The sequence below is a fragment of the Halichoeres trimaculatus genome, unplaced genomic scaffold (genome assembly GCF_033239565.1).
Source record: "Halichoeres trimaculatus isolate MK-OKI-2021-1 unplaced genomic scaffold, fHalTri1.1 fHalTri1_scaffold_8, whole genome shotgun sequence".
NCBI classification, from domain to species: Eukaryota; Metazoa; Chordata; class Actinopteri; order Labriformes; family Labridae; genus Halichoeres; species Halichoeres trimaculatus.
The window spans coordinates 11,887,458-11,912,758 of NW_027437186.1; the positions used below are offsets into that span (position 1 = coordinate 11,887,458).

The 25,301-nt window shown below is 39.8% G+C and overlaps 1 protein-coding gene across 1 annotated transcript in view; it reads left to right on the forward strand.

Annotated features, from left to right (window-relative positions):
• The window catches only part of kndc1 (kinase non-catalytic C-lobe domain containing 1), a 63,094-nt gene that overhangs the window by 10,409 nt on the left and 27,384 nt on the right, over positions 1-25,301 (forward strand). Inside the window, exons 2-16 of the mRNA XM_074675329.1 lie at positions 63-261; positions 7,236-7,294; positions 10,222-10,368; positions 11,854-11,971; positions 12,062-12,201; positions 14,085-14,720; positions 15,317-15,431; positions 15,586-15,657; positions 15,831-15,892; positions 16,005-16,163; positions 18,333-18,410; positions 18,579-18,666; positions 18,930-19,122; positions 20,854-21,557; positions 23,337-23,475. Of these exons, the coding sequence (XP_074531430.1) occupies positions 63-261; positions 7,236-7,294; positions 10,222-10,368; positions 11,854-11,971; positions 12,062-12,201; positions 14,085-14,720; positions 15,317-15,431; positions 15,586-15,657; positions 15,831-15,892; positions 16,005-16,163; positions 18,333-18,410; positions 18,579-18,666; positions 18,930-19,122; positions 20,854-21,557; positions 23,337-23,475 (2,909 nt within the window). The remainder of the gene's footprint in view (positions 1-62; positions 262-7,235; positions 7,295-10,221; positions 10,369-11,853; positions 11,972-12,061; positions 12,202-14,084; positions 14,721-15,316; positions 15,432-15,585; positions 15,658-15,830; positions 15,893-16,004; positions 16,164-18,332; positions 18,411-18,578; positions 18,667-18,929; positions 19,123-20,853; positions 21,558-23,336; positions 23,476-25,301) is intronic.

Here is a 25,301-nt window from a genome sequence, read left to right on the forward strand (position 1 = left end):
ATGTCCCTTGACTAATCTGTATTTGTGTGCATTTTTCTGTCTGTGTGTGTGTGTCTCTACAGGAGAATGTGTCCCTGGCTGACATCCTCTCACTGCGGGACAGCTGTCTATCTGAGGATGAGGTGTGGGCGGTGTGTGCAGAGTGTGCTGTGGCGCTGCAGAGCATCAGACCGTCCCATCTCTTCCACACCCTCTGTATCACACCCGACACTCTGGCCTTCAACGCCCATGGGAATGTTTGTTTCATGGAACAGCTCAGCGGTGAGTTAACAGAATGGATACACTCATTTTTCTGTAACATTGAACCTGTTTTTAGGACATTAAGCTCCTTAGATTGTGTGTTTTGGCATATTTGCTTCATTTAATTCATGTCATGTCTGAAAATTCAGAGATATTCCTCTCCGTCTTTAATGTGGTTTCCTCTTTACCTCAGCTTAAGCTCTCTTTAATTCATAAAAAGGTCTTTTTCTCCTCACTGATTTCTTACTCCAACCTTTATCCGTTTAATTTGCAAATTCCTGCTTGAAAGGACGTCTCATTGGATCTGTCAGGCTCCACTGAGGTCTGCTGTGCAATGACTGCATTTTTCTCCTTCGCAGACTTTCTTTTTCATGTCCTTCTCCCTCCATTTACTTCATCAATCCCTTCATGTACCACATACCTCTCTCAATCTCATCAATTTAACTTGCACTTTAATGCTTATGCACGGAGATGCATACACTTTTTCCATGCCCCAATGCCAAACGTCAGAAATTGATCTGCATTGATTAGATCAGCAGAGTGAGAGCTGCCAGGGGGAGCATTGCTGTTGTAACACAACCAGTGTGTGATCCTTTCAAATTGCTTCACCCATTTATCTCCCTACAAATCTTCAGTCGGTAATGGAGACACTTTAAAGAGCTGTGTTGATGACTCTGTGCTCAAATCCTTCACAGCCTCATTTGTTGTCATGCTTTAATGGATTGTGCTCACTCTGCCATCACTGATTCATCCTGTGGAGGGGGTAGGAACAGCCCACATCACCCCTCTTGAATTTTTATATTTATTTTGAAAGTGTTGACAGAGAAAGGTAATACATAGGAGAACAAAAATGACCATGCAGCAGGAATTACACTATACAATACGTAAAAGTGTGTAACTTCTATAAGACAGTAACATGATCATATAGTGAATATGTGTTTAACTCATTTCACCAACAAAGTGTAAATTATCTTAACAGTTTTTAACATCAATATGAATTCAAGTAAGATTTTTTTAACAATTACATTGCAAAATACAAAAAATGAACTTTTGTGTTTTTTCAACTACAATATCTCAAGAAACTCAGCCCAGAGTTACGTACCTGAATGTGTTGTGACACAAGCATAGTAGAATGGTGACTATTTTTTAGCTGTATGTACACACCAACCTGGGAGATGCACGCTGCCAATGTTAGCCGCTAGCTAGTGATCATTTATTGTTCACAAAACATGCAACACCGATCACTTAACTCATCAAAAACATGGTGAAATCCTAGGTAAGACACTCAACAATAAACCAGGTATCATCACCTTCAGTTGTGTGTGTGTGAAAGTGAACTTAACTGTACACTCTCTCAGATAGAGGTTACCTTCAGTAAATCCTGTAGTGATGTAGTAAGGAATTACCCATAATGCAGTACCATTTGTACCCTGAGGCTGAGCTAGATTTACACATCTAAGACAGTAGGTGTCACTCTATTTTAACTACAAACCTATTCAACTATGTTATACTAAGCAGTTAATCTTTGATAGCCTGTTTATTACCTCTGCCAAGGAGGTTTTGTTTCTGGGAGAATTTGACTGTTTGTCTGTGAACAACATATCTCAAAAACTAACAAACGGATCTTGATGAAATTTTCAGGAAATGTTTAAAATGGGGTAAGGAAAAAGTGATTACATTTTGGAGGTGATCTGGATCACCGTCTGGATCCAGGAATTTTTTTAAAAAGATCCCTTATCATCGATAAATTCACCATATGTGTGTATAACTACACCATAAATGGTCAGATTGCTTTGCAAAAGAATACAAGACAAGGTCACGATGGCACGTGGTCAGGTACACTGAAAAAAATGTTTTGTTGACTTTACCCAATTTTATTAATTTTAGCAGTTGCACGCAATATCTTTATCCAGATCTAGATAATTTATTTAATCTTAATGTACATGTTAACTTTAAGTTATTTCAATTTAATAACATTTGTTGTTGTAACTCAAATACACATAGAATTTACTCAAATTTCTTATGAGATCACAACTAAATCCATGTTAAATAATTTAAGTTGGTTTAACTACTTCTTTTTATTAGTTGTAGTAACACAGAATTTCAAGTTGATATGATCCACAAAAATACATTGGAAACCTTAACTTAAATATTGAGTTGGATTGATTAAAAAAATTACTTCACTTCAACTGATCGAAGATTCCCTTTTTACAGTGCAGGTTATCCTCTGGCTCTGCTCTCTGATAAAAAGGGCCTATTGTACATTACTGCCACCTCCTGCTCTGGAGAGGTTTTGCAGATCGGATTCCCACCTAAACCAATTAGGTTGAGTTAACATAAAGTGATCTTGTTGTTTTAACAATTTTGCACATCATGCTGAAACAACATGATTTAATCATGTTTAACCACTGAACATGAAATAATCTAGTAAAAGCTACATGTTTTATTTATGCTGATTGAACAAACACCAATGTTCCTTTTTTGAGTGTATCCGGATCCACTGACCAATTTCATATTTGTTCAGTTTTTAACTTATTGTAACTCATATAAACTGCCTTTTTTAAAAATATCACATCCTGACATCACTTCCCTCTGACTTTGGGGGAGTGGAGCCTTCAGGAGAATCGGCTGAGAGTGGAGGTCTGCGGCCCTGTTTACACAACAAAGTTTTATCCAAAAACTCTAAAACACAGAGAAAAAAATCTGCGTTTGCACGGAAACACTGAAGGACTGAAAACGCTGTAGTAAGCATGCCAGACCTGTAGATGGCACTATAAGTGTTTTGTCCAGAAGCTGCTTTTGGGAGATCTCCACTGAAGTAGAGTTGGGTCGACTATCTGATGTATTGGTGAATACTAAAGAAGTGGAGCAACCGATGCAGATTTTGTCAAAAGACAGTCAGCAGATTCAGCAGATTGAGCAGCACAATGATGATTGTAACAATGGTACTGTTGTACTGTTGTAAGCACTCGCACAAAGCGGAGCATTACGTCAGCGTTTCCACTGAAAACGCGGCCTAACTGTTTACATGGCAACGGTGTCGGCAGCATTTCAGACAAATTTCACTCTGAGGGGGCGTTTTCTAAAATTTTAGGTCGGCTAAAACACAATTTCCGTGTAAACCCAAGTCTGAATCTTAACAATACTTTTGCATTTCACCCTAAAACCATTGTTTTGTAAATGGCCCCTGCAGCCGGACCTCTCTCGGTCATTGACACATTTCAGTCCGTTTAGGTTTAATATGATCCTGTTGTTAACCCCTGTTCTGAAGCCTTTTCTGCTTTATGGTTCTGTGTCCTTGTCAGTGTACACACATTATGTGTTGTCTCATCTCATCTCAGTGGTATCTTGCTAATTAGTTCTCTGAAAGCAGCAGACTTGACACTGAGTTGTACAATGCAAGGATTCATCATTGCGAACTGCACACAGTTTTCTTTACAGCTTTTGTTCAGTTGTGAGGAATCAAATTAAACAGCTATTCAACTGCTCAGCCATACCCCCCCCTAACTTATGAGGCCTTATTATGGGATGACCTTGACGCCTGTGGAGAGACTGATCTTACAATGAATCATCAATACAGTTCATTTCAGATAATTCATTAGAGCAGTGACAGCAGGAGGGTGGTTGATGGTTGATGGCAGAGCAGCGAAATGTCCCCACATGGTTGTCAGCCGTTATGACTAAGAAGAAAATGCTCGCTTTCTCACCAAGTCTCGCATCACAAGCTGTTCCTTCTCTGATAAAGCGGAGCTGACCGAGCTCTGTGGCTGATCTGCCTGTTTGGAAAGTGTGTTGAATCACTCAAATGTTGCTCAGCTCTTACTACCTGTTGTGCTGAAACCCTGTGGGCACACATGACTCACAGAGCTCTCACCATCACCCTGGAGGCAACTGTGTCACTGACAGCGGCTGCTGTGTCTTTCTTCTCTTCTTTGCCGCAACTTTCTCAGAGTTACTCACCAAAAGGTCTAAATATCCTGTTCTCCTTTTTCTCTGGCCTTTTCTCACCTCTTTTTGTCTGATCTGACAGCCTCAGAAGAGGAGGCAAAGAAACAAAGAGAAAGCAGAGACAGGAGGAGATAAAAATGCAGAAGAAGGAAGGACAAGAAAAGAAGGTTACAGAAAAATGAGTTGAGGAAATGGAAGAAAAGGAAAAGAAAGAGGAGATTGGATGAGAATGTTTGATGAGGAAATTAATTTTGAAACGAAGAGATGAAAATAGAGGAAGAGGAAGAGTAGAGTGGCGTGTTTTATAGCTGACACCCTTGGTTTATCAGAGCTAAGATGCACATTATTTAGAAAGTGCAGTTGAGTGAAAGTGGACGTCAACAGTAATAGAAAAACATTCTGTATGTGGTTACAGTAGTGGTTCTCTGAGGTTTCCCAGGGGTGAAACAGGTTTTAGGTGTCTTCTTGTGTTACGATTTTCCTTTGAGACCCTCTTAAATAGACAAAACGTGCAGTTTCTGTGCTGCTGTGTTGCTCTTTAGAATATCTGTTTTATTTTTTTTTCTTTTTGCCATGATTATGCAGTTTAAAATCTAATGATGCAGTTTATCAGCTAATAATGCAATATTTAAAGGTAGGGTCTGCCGGAATTTTCTTTACTTGTTAGTCAACATAATTTTCAAGCTGGGCTCCTCTTCCTTGGCTCAGTACCAGCGGTAGTGCACACCCACTGCGTCCAAGCTTATCACGGGTTATTTGACACATACCTGCTCAGCAGAAAGCCAACTCGTGTTGCTCTTCGGCCCAGGTGTCCGAAAGCCAATGAAAGTTGAGCCAACCTTCACCCTTGTTTAGTAAAAAGCTTCATCTGTTTGGCTTTTGTTTCACTTTGAATGTTTTTCTTCTTCCGCCCTATGTCCACTTTTGTCGCCACTCAGGATAGCGTCTTCCTCACTAATGAACATGCAAAGTCACTTGCCCATTAGGCACGATGTGATTGGCTGGGGTAACCATGCTTACTCTCCACCCAGAAATGTCCTGATACAACCAAAACATCAACATACAGGCAGAGAAGAGGGTTTGAGGCAGACACTGACACTGACACACATGTTCAAAGGCCCAGAAATGAGGATTAAACAGGATTATTCCTGTAAAAGTTTACTTTCTGTCTTTAGGAAAATCTTGCAGACTCTATCTTTAAGCTCTGCCAGCAGTTGGTGTGATTGTTGTGGGGTAAAAACAAAGTAATGGTAACCAGTCAGAGTAAAATTGCACCTCTCAACTCTGTCCGTCACTTGTTATCTGAAACTCAGAGTCTTTACATGAAAGCACTTCTATAAAAGGTTTGATTACTGATCAGTAAAGAATTGTTGTTTTTTTAATGTATTGGTTTTGACCTAATCAGAAAAAAAAGGTGTTAGCAAAGAGGAACTGGTCTGCATTGGTGCAAGTAAATAGATGCGATTTAAAATCCGCCACAGTCATTTTAAAATAGAAGCTCCAGATTTTATGCTGATGATGTCACTTTGGAACAGTTTGTCTTCCTCATCTTGTCAAAATCATCCACATAAAGAAATCCTAGATATGGTCAGACAAAAACAGTTTGTGGGAGCTGAAGCTTATTCCAGCTATATTTGGGTAAAACTAGCATTTCTTGACAGTGATCTTTGAACAGGCTAAACATCAGCATTTGATTTGTGTTTTATAGGACTAGCATGCTCATACTTGAAGCATGTTAGCACATCACTTAACCTTACTGTATGAGTTAGGTTTGGTCTGTTATATCAATAACTGTGTTGTAGGTGCGACTGGGGTTGTGTTTGTTTCTTGAACTAGCATTTACTAAAAAAAAAAAAAAAAGCTACCAAATTAAAAAAGGACAGCATCCATGAATTTTCAATATTTTACTGCTTATTCCTTGTGACTGATCCCAGCTGGTAATGGTCTCAAGAAAGGGTTCACCCTGTACAGGTGGCCACCCTATCACATGACTTACAATGTAGAGATAGACAACCATTACCACACAGACTCATACCTATGGGCAATTTGGAGCCACCAATCAACCTTTTTTTAAAAAACAGCACTGTTCTAACTCCCTGGAGGAAGCTTGGGAGAAACCCCCATGCAGGCTGACCTACCCCATACTCTAAAAATGATTGTAACACAGTGTAGACTGGGATGCAGCTTACTTTTTCAGTGGAAAGATATATATTAAAAATATATCTTAAACACTGAGTTTTACCTTTAGTAAAGTGCAGATACCTACAGAGAATACTACTTAAGGACTGTACGAAATTCTATTACTTTATTACATTAAACCACAAACCAAATTAAAGGTAAAGGACAAAAAAAAGTATAGAGAAGAGGGGATGATAGAAAGTGGATCAGAGGTAAAATAAATGGATGACAGAGAGGAGAGGAAATGGAAAAGAAGAGTTGGTGAAACAGGCTGAGGAGGAGAAAAGAGGAGAAATGGAAATGAGCCTCTCTTCACCCGAGAGGGACATCGTAGTCCAGTAGACAAACCTAGATCTGTCATGACCCACTTTCCTCCCTTCCTTTTCTCCTCTTCATCCTCCAACTTTAGCACCAACCTCTGTCTCTTTCCATGGCTTCCCCTCTCTCCATCTGTCTTTCTGCCTCTTTTATCCATTCCAGTATGTTCATGGTGTTTCCATATTTCTGTTGGACCTAATGCTGTCTGATCAGTGGCCTGTTATACCCTGAGAAGGATGAGGGTGCAGCACACCTTGATTTTCTGATCTGCAGATCACCCCTGTTGTGTTTGTCAGGGATCTTCTCTGGCACATGAATAACGCAGAAAAAAAGCTGACACTGTGGATTGTTGTGCTTCATAATACTAGATGCATATTCTTCTGATTTACATCTTATAACCCTGGATATTTGGACTGTTATGGTTCAGATCAGGCATGACTAACCATCATAGGGCTCACATCAAACATTAACTGCTCTATTTGTTCCCTTTGATGACTGTGTGTTTAAGACAGGCTGATCCATGTAGCTATCCTTGTGTTTCTCTCCTGCAGATGATCCAGAAGGCTCCTTCGTGCCGCCCGAGTTTGACAGTACTGGCAGCACATTTGAGGTGAGAAAATCCTCTTACAGATTTTAATCTGGTCACAGTCACACACAGTTGTTACCCTCAGGGAGTTTCCTGGTGCTCTGTGCACTCAGGGGCACCTTGCTGATGTTTGTGGAGGGAGGAGGGTGCTGCTCCTTCTCTGTCCTCACCTAAAAGTCATCAATCATTCACCTGCAATCTCACCTGGGTCACTTCCATCAGGCTGTGTTGAACAAAGAAGAGGTGCTGCTTTTACTGTGAGATTTTGACTCAGAGGGAATTAGGGTTGTTTAATCTTCCGTATTAGTTTAATAGATAGTGTCTACGTGAAGAATGGATGGGATTTTGTGGTCATCAGCTAAACTAAGTCTAATGGATTAATTTGGAAAAGGAAATGTAGTTGAATGCACAGTTACAGGACAGTTCATTTTGTGAAATATGTGTCCCAATCAAAATTTTGGTTGTCTTTAATGTGTATTCAACTCAAATTTATACTTAAACCATTCATCAAGATACCTCGGATAGGGGTGGGCAATATGGAAAAAAAAAAACATACAAAAAGTTTTTTCTTTTCTTTCCTATTTTTTTTTTTTTTTTTCACAAAATCACAATCAAAATTATATCATGTTTTTTAAAAAAAAATTTCAGTTATCCAGACTATTTTGCATGTTATTTAACAGTATACAATATAATATAATAGAATAGAATAGAATAGAATAGAATAGAATAGAATAGAATAGAATAGAATAGACCTTATTTATCCCTGAGGAGAAATTCAGGAGCAGCAATCAATAAAACAAAAGTAAGAAAGTGTATAGAAATTGTAAAAGGTCCATAAGAAAATAGATGATGACAGCTTGTCCATCCTTTTCCAATTCAGCCGGCGTCCACCTCCACAGGGTCCAGGACTAAGCTACTTCAGGAATCTGTTCAGTCTCTGTCTCCTATATCCTTTCTGCTCACAGACTGGAATTCATGTCGAGTGTCTGTAAATAGCATGATGCTACTCTGCCTTCTGGTATTTCCTCTGTTGCTCTGTAAGCACAGTTAGCTTGTCCATTTTACTGGAAACAGATCTTACGCACCCAACAACGGTGGATAGGACAGGTCGATGTTGTCACTTCTTAGCTCACACCTGAGAACCAGCACGTCGTTCTCACCTCCTCCTCATCCTCACCTTGTGGGAAGTCATCGGGCCCAGCACCAGTTAGCATTGATATGCTATAGACTGCCAACAGCTGATTTCACATGTAAACAATGTAGCCATGGTTACATGTATGATCTCCAGACAAACACAGGAGCAAAAATAGTACTTATTTTAAATCAAAGTTGTTAAACACTGGTCTAAAATTTGTGCTTTACTCAAAGTGCTCTAAAACCAGCAATTAAGGTTCCCCAAGACAGGGTTTTCCAAAGTTCAGAATTTAAATCCCTCGTGCTGTGTTTCTTGAATGAATCGTGCCACTGACACCATCGTTATCATGGCTTAGCCACCTCATGGGTCTTGTGGTAGGAAAGATAAGAGGAAACCAGATAAAAAGTTTGCTGTTTACCAAGTTTTTTACAGTTTTCCATCAATCAATCTTTATATAGCGCCAAATCACAACAAACATTATCTCATGACACTTTCTAAAAACGTTAACAGGTCCTATTAATGTTGATTCAATTTTATCAGCAGAAACCCAACATCAAGACAAGATACAACCCATTTGTTTACATTTCTACAGGAATGATGAATTATGGTATTGTAAGTAGCTTCTAGTTTTGAGAAGCTTTTCAAGACACACAGTTTGACTAGCATTGTGGGCATTGTGCATTAAAACAGATGAAAGTTACAATGTCAAACACTAATGCTGAAAGCACAGCTTCAGAGCTCCAGTTTTAACACAAAAAACAGCAACAGATCAATAATAGTTGTGCCAGCTGATCCCATCAATAGAGCTGGTGATGTCACAAACCCATCAGCACATTGTTATCAGAGCGAACCAGTGATCAGCCAGAGTTGTACTTTAATGATCACCCTGTAGCTGTGTGTCATGACACGCTGGTGGCGATGTAATAATTTTAGAGTGAGAAACTAAAACACGATGTCCTCCAGCAGAGCAGTGCAGCACACACCTGCAGCTCCATGTGTTCTGGAACTCTTCTCATTATGGGTTTGATACTTGAGTGAATTTCCACACCTCTTTGGATGTTTTTAATAACAGTATCTGCTGTGTTATAAAAGCAGTTACTGAGATAAAGAATGCATCTGTGGCTGCATTCAAAATCTTTTTGGCTTATTCTGCAGAAATACAAAAAAAAATGTGAAGCTCACTCTCCTCTCAACACAACATGAATAAATTTGCAGTAGTCTTATGTAACTGAATGCAAAAATAAACCATGCATTTTGATTTTGTTGTGCGTCAAAATGCACAAAATTTCCAACCTTGACTTCCATGGTGTTCTCACAGCCGTGTTTTTTTTTTTTTTCCTGCTGAGACATATTACACATAGCCAAAGCAACAGCATGAGCAAAACAGGATTTAGGGCCCTCAGCTGTGTGTTTAACTCTTCTATTTTGGTGACCCACACTGGGATCCGCCTTGCACATGTGTACACCACATAAGTATGGGTGCTGTCCACTTCAATTGTCGGGAGTGCTGGTTAGGTCTGAGATGTGAGCTCAGAAGCACCTGATATATCTCCACAGCTGCTTCAGAGCTCACCATAATGTCTACTGTTAGTGCAGCACAGAAAAACAAAAGCGCTGTCATAAATATGCGCAGTACGGCACAATTACTGCCCCACATGATGCAAAGATCTTGTATTTTCTTAGCTTGTTCTATCGTCATCAACTAACTTGGATCTCTGCACTTACTGTAAACTCACAGCTGCAGCCAGTTCCTCCTCATGGTGATGATGATGATTATAACACTGATTTCTCCTCTTTTTTTCATCCTTACTTGCAGGGTCATGTTTACTCTCTGGGCTCCACACTTTCTGCTGCGCTGAACTTTGTCATCGAGCCAGAGCTGGAGGCTGAGCTGGGAGAGGAGATCCAGAAGCTGCTGGAGCAGATGCAGGAGGAGACGCCTGAGGACAGGCCGCTCCTGCAGGTAGATTATCACTATTTACTGCTGGCACAATTTAGACAACGCCGCATGGATTTAACACCATGAGACAGGTGTGGAATAATTAGAGGTCTCACTTCAGCAATAATGTTGTCGGTGTGTCATCACAAATGTTGATTTAAGTGGAAAATGAGGCTCATTTCAATGCATGTGCTGATTAGTATACTTAAACTCAGACTCTGATGTACAATGATAAAATGTTTTTTTTTTTCAGTTTTGTCCTTCCAGTTAGCATGCTTTAATGAATCTGACACTTAAATAACAGAAAGCACACTGACATGAAGTTAAAGATAAATTAGTTACAATGAACTCAAGGAGAAGCTGGTTCCCACACAGCAGCAGTATTGCTTTGATAATGTCCTTCACAATAAGATAATAGAACAAACCCTGACAGCACTCAGCCACTGCTTCCACATTTATGTGTTTTTTTTCTCCATGAAATGAACTGAGTGGCCCTGCATGCTGTGAGTTAGTGCTCTGTAGCAGCCCCAAGTGGTAAGCTTGGGTCAGTGCAGTGAAAGCAACTTTTATGTCAAATGTTCAAATATATATATATATATATATATATATATATATATATATATATATATATATATATATATATATATATATATATATATATATATATATATATATATATATATATATATATAACATCTGGAGGATGTGAAAGGAGGTCACTACCAGGTTTCCCTTTATACATGTTGCTCATGCGCTGTTCAACCTGTACAATCATTAATACATAAAAAAAAATAGTCCCTCTAGTTCCAACATAGCCTGGTGATATGCTTTATGCAACAACTCGCTAAAAATAAAAGGTTTACCAGCAATAATATTGAAAATCACACAGGAAGAAGGATGTAAATTGAAAACAATAAGCACATTTAACACAAAGAGACTTGGAACAAATTTAAAATAATTATGTCTAATTGATTATAGGTTCTAGCGCAGGTGCCTGCAAGAACCACTTAAGGTGGATGCCATGCATGTTGTCAGAATAGAGCTTCAGGAAAATATTTCCATGTTTCCTACCATCATTGTTGTATAAATCATTAATAATTGTGGAATAATTAACACTGAGGTGTGAGCGGTCTCTTCACATCATATTACTACTACTACTACTACTACTACTAGTATTGCTATTGTTATTAAGAAAGTGATCTGCACAATTGATGTGTGATGTGCAATTTTGTTCAGAAATTTAGTATCAGACAAGTAACCCTTTGTATCACTTAGTTCCCTTGAGGTAACCCTCAGTCTCAAAAAGGTTGGTGACCTCTTTGCATTACACTAAATACTGTATCAACATGTAAATCTCATCTGTTGAAAGACATTCAAGTAATAATTGATTTCAACAAAAATCCTCATTCCTTTATCTGTATCCACCCTGGAATACTTTTCTGTTTTTTTAATCACTTTTTTAATGTATTATATCTTCATTTTTGCAATCCTGCATGTTTAACTCTCCAGGACATCCTGTCTCTGGCTGAAGCCCGCCTGTCTCCTGCCTCGTCTGCCGCTGTATGCAGGAAGCTCTCCTCTGTTGGACGACGGGTGCTCTCCATCGAATCAGTATCAACCTTTCAAGGTCTTCTTATCATTTAATTCACATATTGTAACAGTCTGGTGTCTGCTGTGATTTCCACTGGTACTAATTGCTCTCTTTGTGTATCCACAGATGGACAGGAAGGCTCCTGGGAAGCGAGATGGCAGCATCCCAAACCCAGATGTCTGCTTAAAAGACTGAGCTCAGATGATAATACCAAAGAGCTGTGTGCGGATACTTCTGCTAAAGCTAACGGCGTGTCGAGGAAACAGGTGTGTAGCACAGTGTGGCAGCAGACAGTTTGGCAATGAAGAGAAACAGACAATAAGACAAACTGAAGGCTGTCATCCAGATGCTGGGCTGTCCAGTGGTACATGGGCTTGTTAGCTCATTTTATGCTGATTTGTCAGTTTGTGTCCAAGCTTGTAAAACTGTAACCTAAAAAGCTGATTGTGAAGTTATCTTTTGCCTCAAACCCAGGATAAAACATATGGGTGCTCATGCCTTCTTGTAATTCAGAGAGGGAAAATTTTGCTTTTTCTATCCTTTTATAAAGTTTCAGCCCAGGTTTTTGTTCACTGCTCACATGACTGTATCAGTTCAAATGTTGTGTTTTTGTGTTGTGACTGACTTATTCTCAGGGGTGAAAGTAGTTCTAAATTCTTGCCATTTCTATAACCAAAACCTCCATCTCCCTCTCACTTCATGCATTTTGTAATAGCAAAGTCAAAACCTAAAAAAATTAAACAATATTGTACTGTAGGCCTATGACTCCAAAGACCTACAGTAAAATACTGAAATTCAGGCCGCCAACCATGAGAATATGGGGAATTTTGTTGGTGTACTTGTCTGTGGACCAGTTTTGGGAAAGGTCCAAGTGCATTAAATCAAATTCATCAATTCCACCCCATAGCAACCACTGTGTTTAAGAAACAGATGCGGATATGCACTCATTTACTGCAGGGTGAAATTTCTGGTTGTTAACTCATAAGCAGTTTCTTTGTTCTGTATTGTTACAACTGAACCACACAACATAAAAACATTACTGCTTACTCTCCTACTAATTTTAATTGGAACATTTTTCAATGAACGTAAAGATGATAAACATGTGATACATGTTTTGAAGGCTAAGCACAGACGAAGGGAAATTTTGCAGCACCCACTGTGAGCTGTCCCAACTAGGTATAAAAGGGTAAAACAGGTCAGTTCCCTGACCAAACCAGGATACTTGGCAGCTATGGTTATGGTAAGCTTTGGCTAAACCTTGAAAAAGTAATCTCTTTTAAAAACTAATTTAGTTACTTAAGTGATTATTCGGTTTTAAAAATAAGTTAGAATGCAAGCCACTTTTTTGTCAAAGCTGTAGTCTGTTGATCCTGTATCTGTCAAATAAGCAAAAATAAATGACATTGGAGTGTGGGCTCACATAATCCTCAGTGCTCTGTTTGGGGCCCCCAAATCCAAAAAGTCTGGACAAGCCCCTGCTCGCCAGTGTACACCCCGCCTCAATGGATGGATTTGAACTAAATGGAGGAATAGAGGGAGTTACAGTGAAAGACAGGACTCAACTTGGGTAAAAGTCAAACAACTTCTCAATCAGCCATGGCCATATGGATTACACACGTTGTTCTCATAGTGCAAACATGAACTATCGCATACGTGACTCCCATCACTTCTGAAATGCAGGAAGAAAGAAAATATATCCTTTCTTAATGAGAAAAAAAGAGGGGTAAGGTATGGTAGATTCCCAGACAAAATGGGTGACTTGAAAGCTATGGGCACAGAGGAGACCACCAGGCTGTCTTTGAGGGGAGGGGAGAGACGCCTTGAGGAAGAGTGGGACATACCCAGCCAAGTCTCTATCCATGATAGACTATAACACAGGACAGACAGTTCAGACACAATTCAGATTGAGTTAAAATGAATTTTTAAATGGACAAAATAGATTTCAAGACTACGTATTACTAGCAGATCTATTTTCTGACCCAGAGTGCGGCTGTGACTGGTTCTGAATGAGGGCTTTAGCAGGCAGCTGCCCTCTCATCATCCTGGTACTGCGTACCCCCACTGAATCTTTTTGTGGTATGCAGTACCGGGCTGTACTGACTTACTTTTACCCCTGCTCATACTCATAACGGTGTACTGAAATCCGCAGGTGTGTGGGGGCTGGGATTCCTCTCTCTGGGCCGAGGACATAGACGGCAGTGAAGGAGACGGTTTGATCCTTGCAGACGAGTTGGACTGCAGATCATACAACAGCTCTCCAGTGAGGAGGAGAGCCCAGCAGAGACTGACCCGAGGCAGGGGGGCTTTAAACCGTTCCTGCTCAGTCCCAGACTCCAACAACCCCCCTTGTCTCTCCCCGGCTGCACACGGAGATATCAGCGTACCTGTGTCTGACCTCAGTGAGATAGGAGCTGATGAACGCTTGAGCTGCAGGTCTATGTGGAGTAACAGACTTGAAAGACTGGAGCGGGGCAAGTCCTGTGAGTCCTACCCGCACAGCAGCACTGAGGATTATGGGAACTCGTTTGTGGACAGAAAAATGTCTGAAGAAAATGAGGACACTGCAGAAACATTATGCAGTGCAGAAACAAACATCCAAGAGGATCCTGAATGTGAGTCCATTAGCTGCACCCAGGATTCAGCTTCTCCCTGTACGTCATGTCAGGACCTGGAGCAGGAGCAGGACTCTTCTAAAGAGCAGAGCTCACTGAATCACAGCCTCTACATCCCTAACAACTACATGACCAAAAGCATGCTGTGTCTCAACGAAGAATCTCAGGACGAGGTGAGCTTCCATTTCTGAAACCTACACTTCTTACAGACTGTTTCTCAACCTTAGCATCATATTCTGGGCTGTCAGAGCTCCACTCAAGCAGCACTTTTCACAAATAAACTTGGGTTTTTCAAGTGTTCACTTGTGGCTAAAATCCCAGGAAACCCTGTAGATCTCATAATGAAACATTGTTATGATTAAACATGATGTTTTGATAACTGTGGCAACAAAGACAGGTGGGCAGGTTGTGGCCGTTTGCCAGATGTCAAGTTTGTCACCTTTCTTTCTGTATTACTGGCCTAGCCAGTAGCTAGAAGTTAGTTGAAATCTGTATTTCCAATATGACAACAACCACCTTTGGTGCTTCATGACACATGACAGAAAAGTGTCAAATGAGGTATTCACACGCCATAGACTGTACAATAGATGGATGTAGTCTACCTGACTTCACCTGTCTGTTTCTTAAACAGATTTTTGAAGCAGATTAGACAGGAAAATTTGAAAAATAGACACTTCCTCTAGATAGATAACTGTTGATCCATAAAATAGAAAAAAAAGTTGTTATACATTGATTTTTACACCCTGTTTGTTCTTTATATCCTGTCCAGTGGATCTCTCTCAGAGAGTTACTGACTCGATGTGAACGAAGGCTGACCGTGAATGAGCTCTGGGCTCTGTGTTACACCTGCCTGTCATCACTGCAGACATACATCGACTTCCCAAGTAAACTTAACCCCTTAATGCATGAAACCAATACAGAAAATTTATAACATTAGCCAAAATAATTTGTGTTTAATAAAATAAATGTTTAACAGTGTCAACATTATTTTTAAATATTAATATCACAATTGTTCTCTCTTCTCTTCTTCCCTACTAGCCTATTTGTGCCTGGACACAGTTCATGTGGGCTCTGAGGGTGAAGTGCTTTTCTTAAAACCTAAAAACCTAGGTGAGTTTTCTTCAGTCCCATTCAGTCTCTGATGAAACTGTTTAACAGTTTTTTTTTTTTTTTGTCTTATTCATTTTTTTCTTTACTTACAAATTTGTTATGGCACCAGTGTTGAGCACTGGTGCCCTAACAAATTTGTTGACTTCAAGAACTTTCTTCATTTTTCTTTGCAGGAGCCAGAGATGAGTTTTTCCTTGCTCCTGAATATCAGGATCATGGGATTGTGACAGAGAAGGTCTGCCTGTCGTAGCTGCATTAGTGTCTTCTACAGTGTTTTACCATCACTTTTTATTTCCTTTATTTATAGCCCACCCATCCTTTCTTTTCCTCTCTTTCTCATGGCTCAGGTTTGTGTGTATGGAGTTGCTGCCATTCTCTGGGCGACGGCCAAGTTCAGTTTATCACCCAATCAAAAGCTGGCGATGCCACGCAAACTGAAGAGGCTGCTGCTGGAGATGGCCAAGAGGACGCCGATAGAGAGACCTTCCATTGTCATGGCTAAAAAGGTAATGATTGTTTTTTCATGCTGTCTTTAAAGAATATATAATACTCTATTGTTGCATTCACTAATAGGAATCACATTTAAACTGTAAAATCCAACAGTGAACAAAAGACATGGAGAGTTGGTGAAACTGATAAATGTCAATTGGTATAACCAATGTTTCTTATAGAAAAAAATTTGATATATCCCAAACAAGTTACTATAAATATGATTTTACCCTAAAACAGAGAGAAATAGTGATGGCTGCTGCATACTGACTTGCTCAGTACAACAAAAAACATATGGTCAAGCTTACAAATGAAATATCTTAAAATACCTTGAGTTGATATTTCATAACTTATTTAATCAGTACACTTGCATAACCTCTATAAGGGTGAATTATTTAATACTTGTCATGCTTTTGTGATTTCACCATATGACAGTTCTTTAATTGGTTAAAATGGTAGAAATGTTATACTTAATAAATGCAAACTACACATTCAGACAAACATCTAACATGTTGTTTTAACAAGTTTAAAGCAGAGTTTTGAAACCAACCCTTATTTGTCACTGTCCTATATATTGTAACAAGCATGATATATGTCCAAACTGCAGGGTCGCTGTAGTTATCTACCTTCGTGATATTTTGACTCTGCCTAGCCAAATTACACAGGTGGCATTGATTAACACAGAATAGAACTGAGTGAACACAGGATAGAACTGAGTGATGTAGATCTGAACCCCGTTTTACTGATATCCAATCTAACTTTTTAAACCTGTAGTAGACTGATTGGATCGGTGCATCCATTACTCAGACCATAATCTGGCAAAATTTTGCCCGAAGGAATTGCTTTTCAAATCCAAATAAATATGATTTATTTTAGAAATGAAATATGTTATACAAACAAATTTCATTTTTACATAGCAGCTGGTTTTTCCTTTCTGCTATATAGTCAACCTTTTATTAAAGGATAATTTCGGTTTATACAACTTTTACATTGTTTATAGAATGAAGTAGAACAAAATACTCACCCAGAAGGCTTTCCTGATCCAAGCAGTGCTTCGGGAGATATTAAGATCCAAAATCGTGCAGCAGACGTCCGTATAATAGGATCCATCAGGGCATAGACAGCGCCACTCCTAAAACTGCATTAATCGTCCAAAAACTTGTGTTTTCCACCAATATTCCATCATGGTCCGCTCCGGGTTAGTCCTCTGTTGCAGTCTGTGTCACTCCAGACAGCGCTGTGTGGCTGTACTGACCTCTGAACTGATTACACTTGCCCCTCGAAGAAAGGAGTCAGCTCTTCAGAGAGAACTGCGCATGTGCAGTCAGCTCTTCAGAGAGAACTGCGCATGCGCAGTTCTCTCTGAAGAGCTGACTCCTTTCTTCGAGGGACAAACGTAAACAAAGTCTTCGTCAGTTCAGAGGTCATTACAGCCACACAGCGCTATCTGGAGTGACACAGACTGCAACAGAGGACTAGCACGGAGCGGACCATGATGGAATGTTGGTGAAAAACACGAGTTTTTGGACACTTAATGCAGTTTTAGGAGCGGCGCTGTCTATGCCCCGATGAATCCCATTATACAGACGTCTGCTGCACGATTTTGGATCTTAATATCTCCCGAAGCACTGCTTGGATCAGGAAAGCCTTCTGGGTGAGTATTTTGTTCTACTTCATTCTATAAACAATGTAAAAGCTGTATAAACTGAACTTATCCTTTAATGTTTCATGTGACTTTAAAAGCGAAACAGGGCCATCAGTAAGAGGAGGGACTGTCTTTATAGTTTTGTTTTTATAACTGAGATCATCAAGGGCTTAGGTTTTAAATCAAGTAGAAAACGTATGTGCGTCCTTTTCTTCACATGTGCCATGGCAAAGACTCCATGAGTTGACACGAAGCACTTATCAGAGTGGACATGCTACAAAAAATAGGCTTACCATTGAAGTAATTTAATCCAGTTTTTAAAAGTGTCTCCTTATTTTGTCTAAAGCCCCCTCATGGAGATCTTCTTCCTTTTGTTGTTGTGCTGTCAGTTATTTTTGAAAGCAGCTCTTAGTTTTCCACATCCTGGATTTGACAAACCCTTCATCTATTTCAGGGCAGTATTTATCTGATCATCATCTGTGATTGCGTGTGAAGTGTGCTGTTTATTTATCACTCTCGTTTTCATGTGAACCTGTTTCAGAGCTGTCGTGACTACTTGTTACGTCAGGGAACGAGTGCTGAGACGGTTTGGAGCGACCTCATCAGCAGAGTCCACCCAGTAAGCTTTCCGTTTGTTTTCACCACAGACACGTTCAGGTTTCTTTCTCTGCTTATTAACTGTGTATTTTATGGTTCTCTGTTTGACTTTGTCTCTTGTTATGCTCTTTGTCCGTCCTGTTGTTTTTTCTCTCAGTCATTGTAATGATATAAATGTATTTTCCTTCAGCCAGCCTCGAAACCCGGTGATGCAGATGGTTTGAATTCAAGTGACACTCATCAAAGCTCGTGTGAAGAGTCTGTACTAAACAACAGCGGTAGGACAGCTTGACACTATAATAAAAGACCCTCATGCAACACTGTTCATTTTAAAATGTGGAGTACATCAAGTTATTCATGCCCAAATTAGTCTGTTAAATCTGTAGTTTTTGGACATAGACAGACATGACCGTTGAGTATTCAGTAAAATAAAACCAAACTGTACCTTCAGATGTTAAACACATGTTTTATAAAATATGATGTGCACTGCATGAGACAATATCACTGATATTGTAACTGGCACTGTTGTAACTGTGTGTAGGCTTTGTGCCCACGGCCACTGAGAGCCGACTGGCTCCTGTGCCTGGCCCTGTTCCCTACAGCTACCCAGTCCACACAGAACTTCAACTCCCAGAAGCCTTCACTTCCACTGCCACACACTTTTCTCCCATTATCCTAACCAGTGAAGGGGACTCAGAGGGGGAGGAGCCAGACACTGGAGCTGCCATCGAAGGGTATGATGTTCTTTAAAATAAAACTTCCCACTCCGCTGATGAGCCTTGTCTCATTTATGTTGGGACGTAAAACCTCAAACCTGGCTCTGCTAAATACAATCTGGTTTTGTCACATTTTTTATTTAGAAAGTTACTGGCTCTTTATAGATGTGTAGGTTTGCCTGCTCAATTTCCTGTCCCACCCAATTTGCAATATGATGAGCTGACACGCCACAGCTCTGGCATCCATCAAATAAAGCACAGTTGTGTGTCTGCTGCATCTGCCAGAGCAGGGATGCAGCTGGACAGCAACAGAGAGGTTTGTATGTCAACAGTGTAAGTTGACACATTGGCTTGAATAGAAACCTATTTGATCTGGCACCGTGATGGAGCAATGTCCAACCGGAGATGCATGGGGCAAATTTTGTCCGTAAGGATTTTAATGGCATCGTGATTCTGGTGAACCCTTTGGATTGAATCAGTTGGGTTTTTAAGGGTTAAATTTTGCATTTCCCACGAGCACCATCGTCAACTGTCATAAAAATGTAGTCTCTACCAAAGAATGCATTTATTTTAAAAAGTCAAAGATAATACTTTGTTTTTGTTAAAGTCAGTATTTTGCAAGATGCCAAGTGATGAGGTCATATTTTGATTTATAGCTAAGATTAATGACTGTAATTCAACATCATTTTTTGAGGAAACTCTATCATTGGTTAGCTTACGAAAGGTACTACTTAAATGTTCACTCTAATGCATTACATGGTTGCCTGGTATCATATCAGATAGTCTCAGATATTATATTTTTTCATATATAGTATCCTTTTGTATTTATGATCGCACACTGTATTGTGTGCTTGTGTAGTAACAAACCTTGTCACAAGTAGGGATGGGCACCTTTCACATTTGAAACAATACGGTAATGATGCCCAGTACTTGGCAATCGATACCTGTACTCAATGGTACCAATTTGTGGTACTTTGTGGTGTTAATGTGTTAAAAAATCTCATTTTTTTAATAATAAAGTATACAAGTTTTTCAGTTAAATAAATGTATTCTTCAATATGTAAACTTGCAATGCTGTGTTCATGTCTAGCATGGAAAATTCCCTACTCTTCCACTTCCTCACAGTCACAAGGATGCATTTAGGTACCTAAACATGGTACCTTTTGGATTTATGTGAATCGGTACTTGGTATTTTGTACAGAATTTAGTCTTTACCTATAAAAGTACCTAATAAAAGTACCCATCCCTAGTCACAATATCATATTTATAATGTTAAGATGGTTTGGCCTTGGATCCTTGTTCTTCGTTCATGTGTGTACAGTTTGTAAAACATTAGCACTCCAATGTCCTGATAGATGTCCAAATAAGGTTTTTTGTCCTAACTCATTAACAGGAATGCAGGACTCTGGCAGGAATTAAAAAAAAATTGTTAATGCCATTTTGCTCTTTAGCCAGCAGTATCCTACATTGTTTGTAGAGTGTGTCCACAAAAACATGGCTTTAACAGTAGAGTTCACGTCTACCTTCAAAGCCAACCAAATAAGAAACAACGAAAGAGTCCAAAAACTTGAAGCACGGTGACACTTCATATGTACCGGTAGTAAACTCAGACCCACTACATAGATATACCTCCTGATTTAGTTGGGGGGGGGGGTTTGTATCTCTCTAATTGAAACACAGATGTGAGTTTGAATTAAATCTCTGTGCTAGTTTAAAGTGAAATGTGAAACTGTTTCATTTCTTTTTCAGTACTGTGGATGGATTGAGGAAAAGCTGTGAAAGCATTGAGGACAGAGGCCTTGATTTCACTACACACCCAGCGTACTCCTATTGTACGAGGTCTGAACCTAATCTTCAAACACAAGAGCTGCCCGTCAGTCAGGCAGGATTAACTACAACCTGCAGCGATGACACACTGGCCAACAATGCTTCTTCACTCACCGATGTTTCCTGCATGGCAGTCTCTCTTCCTCAGCAGTTATCCTCAAACCTGAATGGCTGTGGTGTTTTCAACAATTACCTCTTCCACCAGGACCCCAGGACTGGACATCTATCCCTGGTGCCTGTTCATGTACGGGCTCCCGAGTCATTTCTAGGGCTGGACATAAATCTCTCGATGGTGCCACAGCCTCTGCAAAGACTAATCACAGCTCCTGAGAGCTCTGATGATGATCAATGTAATAACTGTCTGGATGAGCCTGAACACCGGCATTATGACCCGCAATCATATTTTTTCAAAGGAAGCTCTATCATTTCTGACAGCACACTGGAACGCTGTTCACCCAGAGACTGTTACAGACAAACAGATCCAGAAACACAGGATGAAGACCAGTCTCCTCCAGACTCCACCTTAGCTAAAGTCCACCCTGCCCTGCAGGAGGTGATTGACCTGCTCAAAGGAGAGTTTTTGCTTAATGGGGGCTTGGACAATGGACATGAGGACATTGCAATGGGTAGGTATTTTTTAGATGATCATAATATAAGGGTTGATTTGCTTTTCACAGAGCAATTACAGTTTCAGCGAGGCAATCTCTTGAATCAAATAATCAACCAGTCAGTCCAACTTTATTTATATAAATCACAAAGGACGTTATCTTAATTTTGCATTCTTAAAACCTCCACAGGTCTAAACCTGAGAGAGAAAGACATGAGGAGATGTAGAGAGATGCATACAGATAGAGACCCAGAACCCAGAGAGAGAAACACAGACAGTGTAGTTTGGTGAGAACTATGACGGCCATATCACATCAGATCTTTTTCCAGATGTGTTGACTGATAATGGCTCTGTTCCACTGCTCTCTGGCTGTATCTCAGCTCCAGCAGGTCAGATCAGATACAGACCTCAAGTTTTGCAGGTTTCCTGGGCAAAAACGCACCAATTTACACAGAGCAGATCAAGCAGGACAGGAAGTCATGCATGTTAACTAAATAATAATGGGTGACTTTCAAAATGAAACAAACTGGTTCAAAAACAAACTGAATTTAGCACAACTGTAACAACAAACTGACATAATGAGTCACAGCCAGGCCAGGGGTCAACGGGTTTGAGGTTGTACAGCCAAACATGAATAAGGAGGGGGGTTATCACGGGGTTGGGTAACTTAGGAAATGTAGGACTCAAGCTGTATTGCAGTCCTGCCATGTGTCGGACTTAACACAAAGCTTGAGTAAGTTGACAATTTAGAGAGCACGCAGTCTCTCACAAAGCAGAGATGGGATGCATACAGATCTGATGGGAGTCCAGCGTATGGCTCTTTGTTGAAGGTGAGGAGATGTCTGGACAAACAAACATTGAACAAATGAATTCTTGAGTCAGGTTTGATTCAGTGCAGGCACTGAGCAAATATCAAAGTTCTAACTTTATCTGATGGAATGAGAGAATCCGTGAAACTCTAAAGGAAATAAAGAAAAAAAACCTTTGGAGTCCATTTTTTAGCAATTATACCAGAACAAAAGAAAAATGAAGTGGATCCTTAGACAAAGTTACCTTAAGGCTTCAGACAAACTATTAAGCTAAATCATTTTTTAAGTTATCAGAGAATGGAGGGGTGGTGAAAATTACCTGATCTTTTAAAAAAATGTATAAAAAATAAAAGACATTAAGAATATATTTTTTTAATTAAGTGAATTCAACAAACGCTGTTGATAGAGATACAAACTTTTATATTGAAAATTATGTCTTGGATAACAGCAAAGTGGCATTGGAGGTTTGTGTGAGAGTGTTAGGTTCCTGTTTGGTAATATTTCTTTTAAGTTTTTTTTGTAACAAAAAAAAACTCTCTTGGAAATATATTAATTGTTATCAGATTTCATTCCATGAATATCAACACACACACACACACACACACACACACACACACACACACACACACACACACACACACACACAATCCATGTCTGCTGCACATGGATTTTACAAAGTTACGCTGGCTCTCTTACGGCAACAGTTTTCCACTGTGACAGCTGACCAATCTCCTGGATGTCCTCAGGTGGAGAAATAAAGAAAACTTTAACTTACATTTCATACTTTTGCTGTCTGTTGACGTCAGGATGGAAAATTTATCCCGATATTAATGAAGGAACAGAGATCTCTTTGTCCAAGTTGTGTAAAAAATCTGCAAACTGCCCCTTTAGCACCACACAGCTCCTTCACAAAAGCAACAACCCTCTCCACTATCCTGTCTAGAGTTTTTCAGACACATTGATTTGAATATTTTTTTTCCCTTTCCAAGGTGAGTACATCTTCTCTTTGAAGGACCTCCAGTACCACAGCTTTGCTAGTGTGGTGAGGGAGAGGTTCAGTCATCTGTACTGGGAAGAAGACTTGCTGGGTGTGCTGCACTGCCTGGTAAACTACAGCCCATCAACACGGTGAGTACAGCTCAAAACTCTAGTGCCTCTTTTTTCCTCAAAACAAATTCCTCTTTCTAGACAAACTGGATTAAGTCTGTGTGGGCAGCTTGAGTACTGTGTTCTCTCATTACCACTCATTTTGTGGGTTTGACTTTACACTGTGTTATGCCAAAAGTACAAATACAGCTCTTCCAACATGTTCTCCACTAACATCGACATTAACTGTATTTATTAAGTTTCAAAACATTCACAGGTATTCGCTAACTGCCTCGGCATGTCAGGTTAAAACAAAGATTTTATTTGTATTTGTTGGATGATTGTGAGAATGATGCATGTCAATGGTGCAAACTGGCAGCTTAGGTTGCCTGCATGCCTGGACTTGCTTGCTGATGTAGACATCTACCCTCCACAACTAATACTCCTCAGCAAACCTCTCCTGATGGACTTAAATGAGACAAGAAAAGAAATGTGGCAACTAAAATACACTGCCAGGCCAAAAAAAAAAGTCACCATCAAAAAACAAGGCCACACACTCTATTTTGTTGCAACGCCTCTAGCTTTGATTACAGCATACATTCCCTGTGGCATTATTTCCATAAGCTTCTGCAATATTACAAGATTTATTTCCATCCAATGTTGCATTAATTTTTCTCCAAGATCTTGCATTGATGATGGTAGAGTCTGACCACTGTCAGTCAGCAATCAGTGAGGCTAACTAGAAAAAAAAAAGCTTCAGTTTGCTAGGGAGGATAAAGATTTGACTCTGAAGCAACGGAAGGTCATGTGGTCTGATGAGTCCAGACTGACCCTGTTCCAGAGTGATGGGCCATCAGGGTAAGTAGAGAGGCAGATGAAGTGATCACCCATCATGCCTAGGGCCTACTGTCCAAGCCTGTGGGGGCAGTGCTCTGATCTGGGGTTGCTGCAGTTGGTCAGGTCTAGGTTCAGCAACAGTCTGTGCTCAAAGAATGAGGTCAGCTGACTACCTGAATATACTGAATGACCAGGTTATTCCATCAATGGGTTTTTTCTTCCCTGATGGCGCGGCCATATTCCGAGATGACAATGCCAGGATTCATCGGGCTCAGATTGTGAAAGAGTGGTTCATGGAGCATTAGACATCATTTTCACCAGTGGGGAACCGTCAGGGACTTCTAGGCCTTCAGAGAAGGCCTTAAAAAATCTGGACCAAAATATATATATATATATATATATATATATATATATATATATATATATATATATATATATATATATATTATATATATATATATATATATATATATATATATATATATATATATATATATATATATATATATATATATATATATATATATATATATATTCTCATTTAGTTGAATAAAATACATTTAATACATCATGTAAGTTTTTAAATTAAGTGTGCTGCAAAGTTCACTTCAGCAATGAAAGGGTTACTGTCTTGAAACATGTTATCTCTATCTGAGCCCGGTTTGCTGGCTCGTTAAGTGGTTAGGACTTCACGAAGGCAAGGCTGTGTGTTTTGGTTTGGAGAGAGACAGGAAAATTGACCAATCACGATTTGATTTTTGGGGGGGCGGGACAAAAACAGGAGAGCATAGGCCTTCGTGGAGTCCGAACAGTGGGCAGAGTGGTGAGAGCGGTGAGAGGTATGGCAGAAGACGAGAGCGAAGTTGTGGCTAGCTTGTTAGCATTTTTTTTAGCGTGTGCGAGTAAAAATTTCATCTGGTCGCGCTCGTGCTAGTGGATATGTCTTAATACTTCATCTATCACTGGCACTATGTAAGACATTGTGGATTGAATTCTCCCTCTCTTCCACTGGCTCAGTCAGTCTCCTCCAT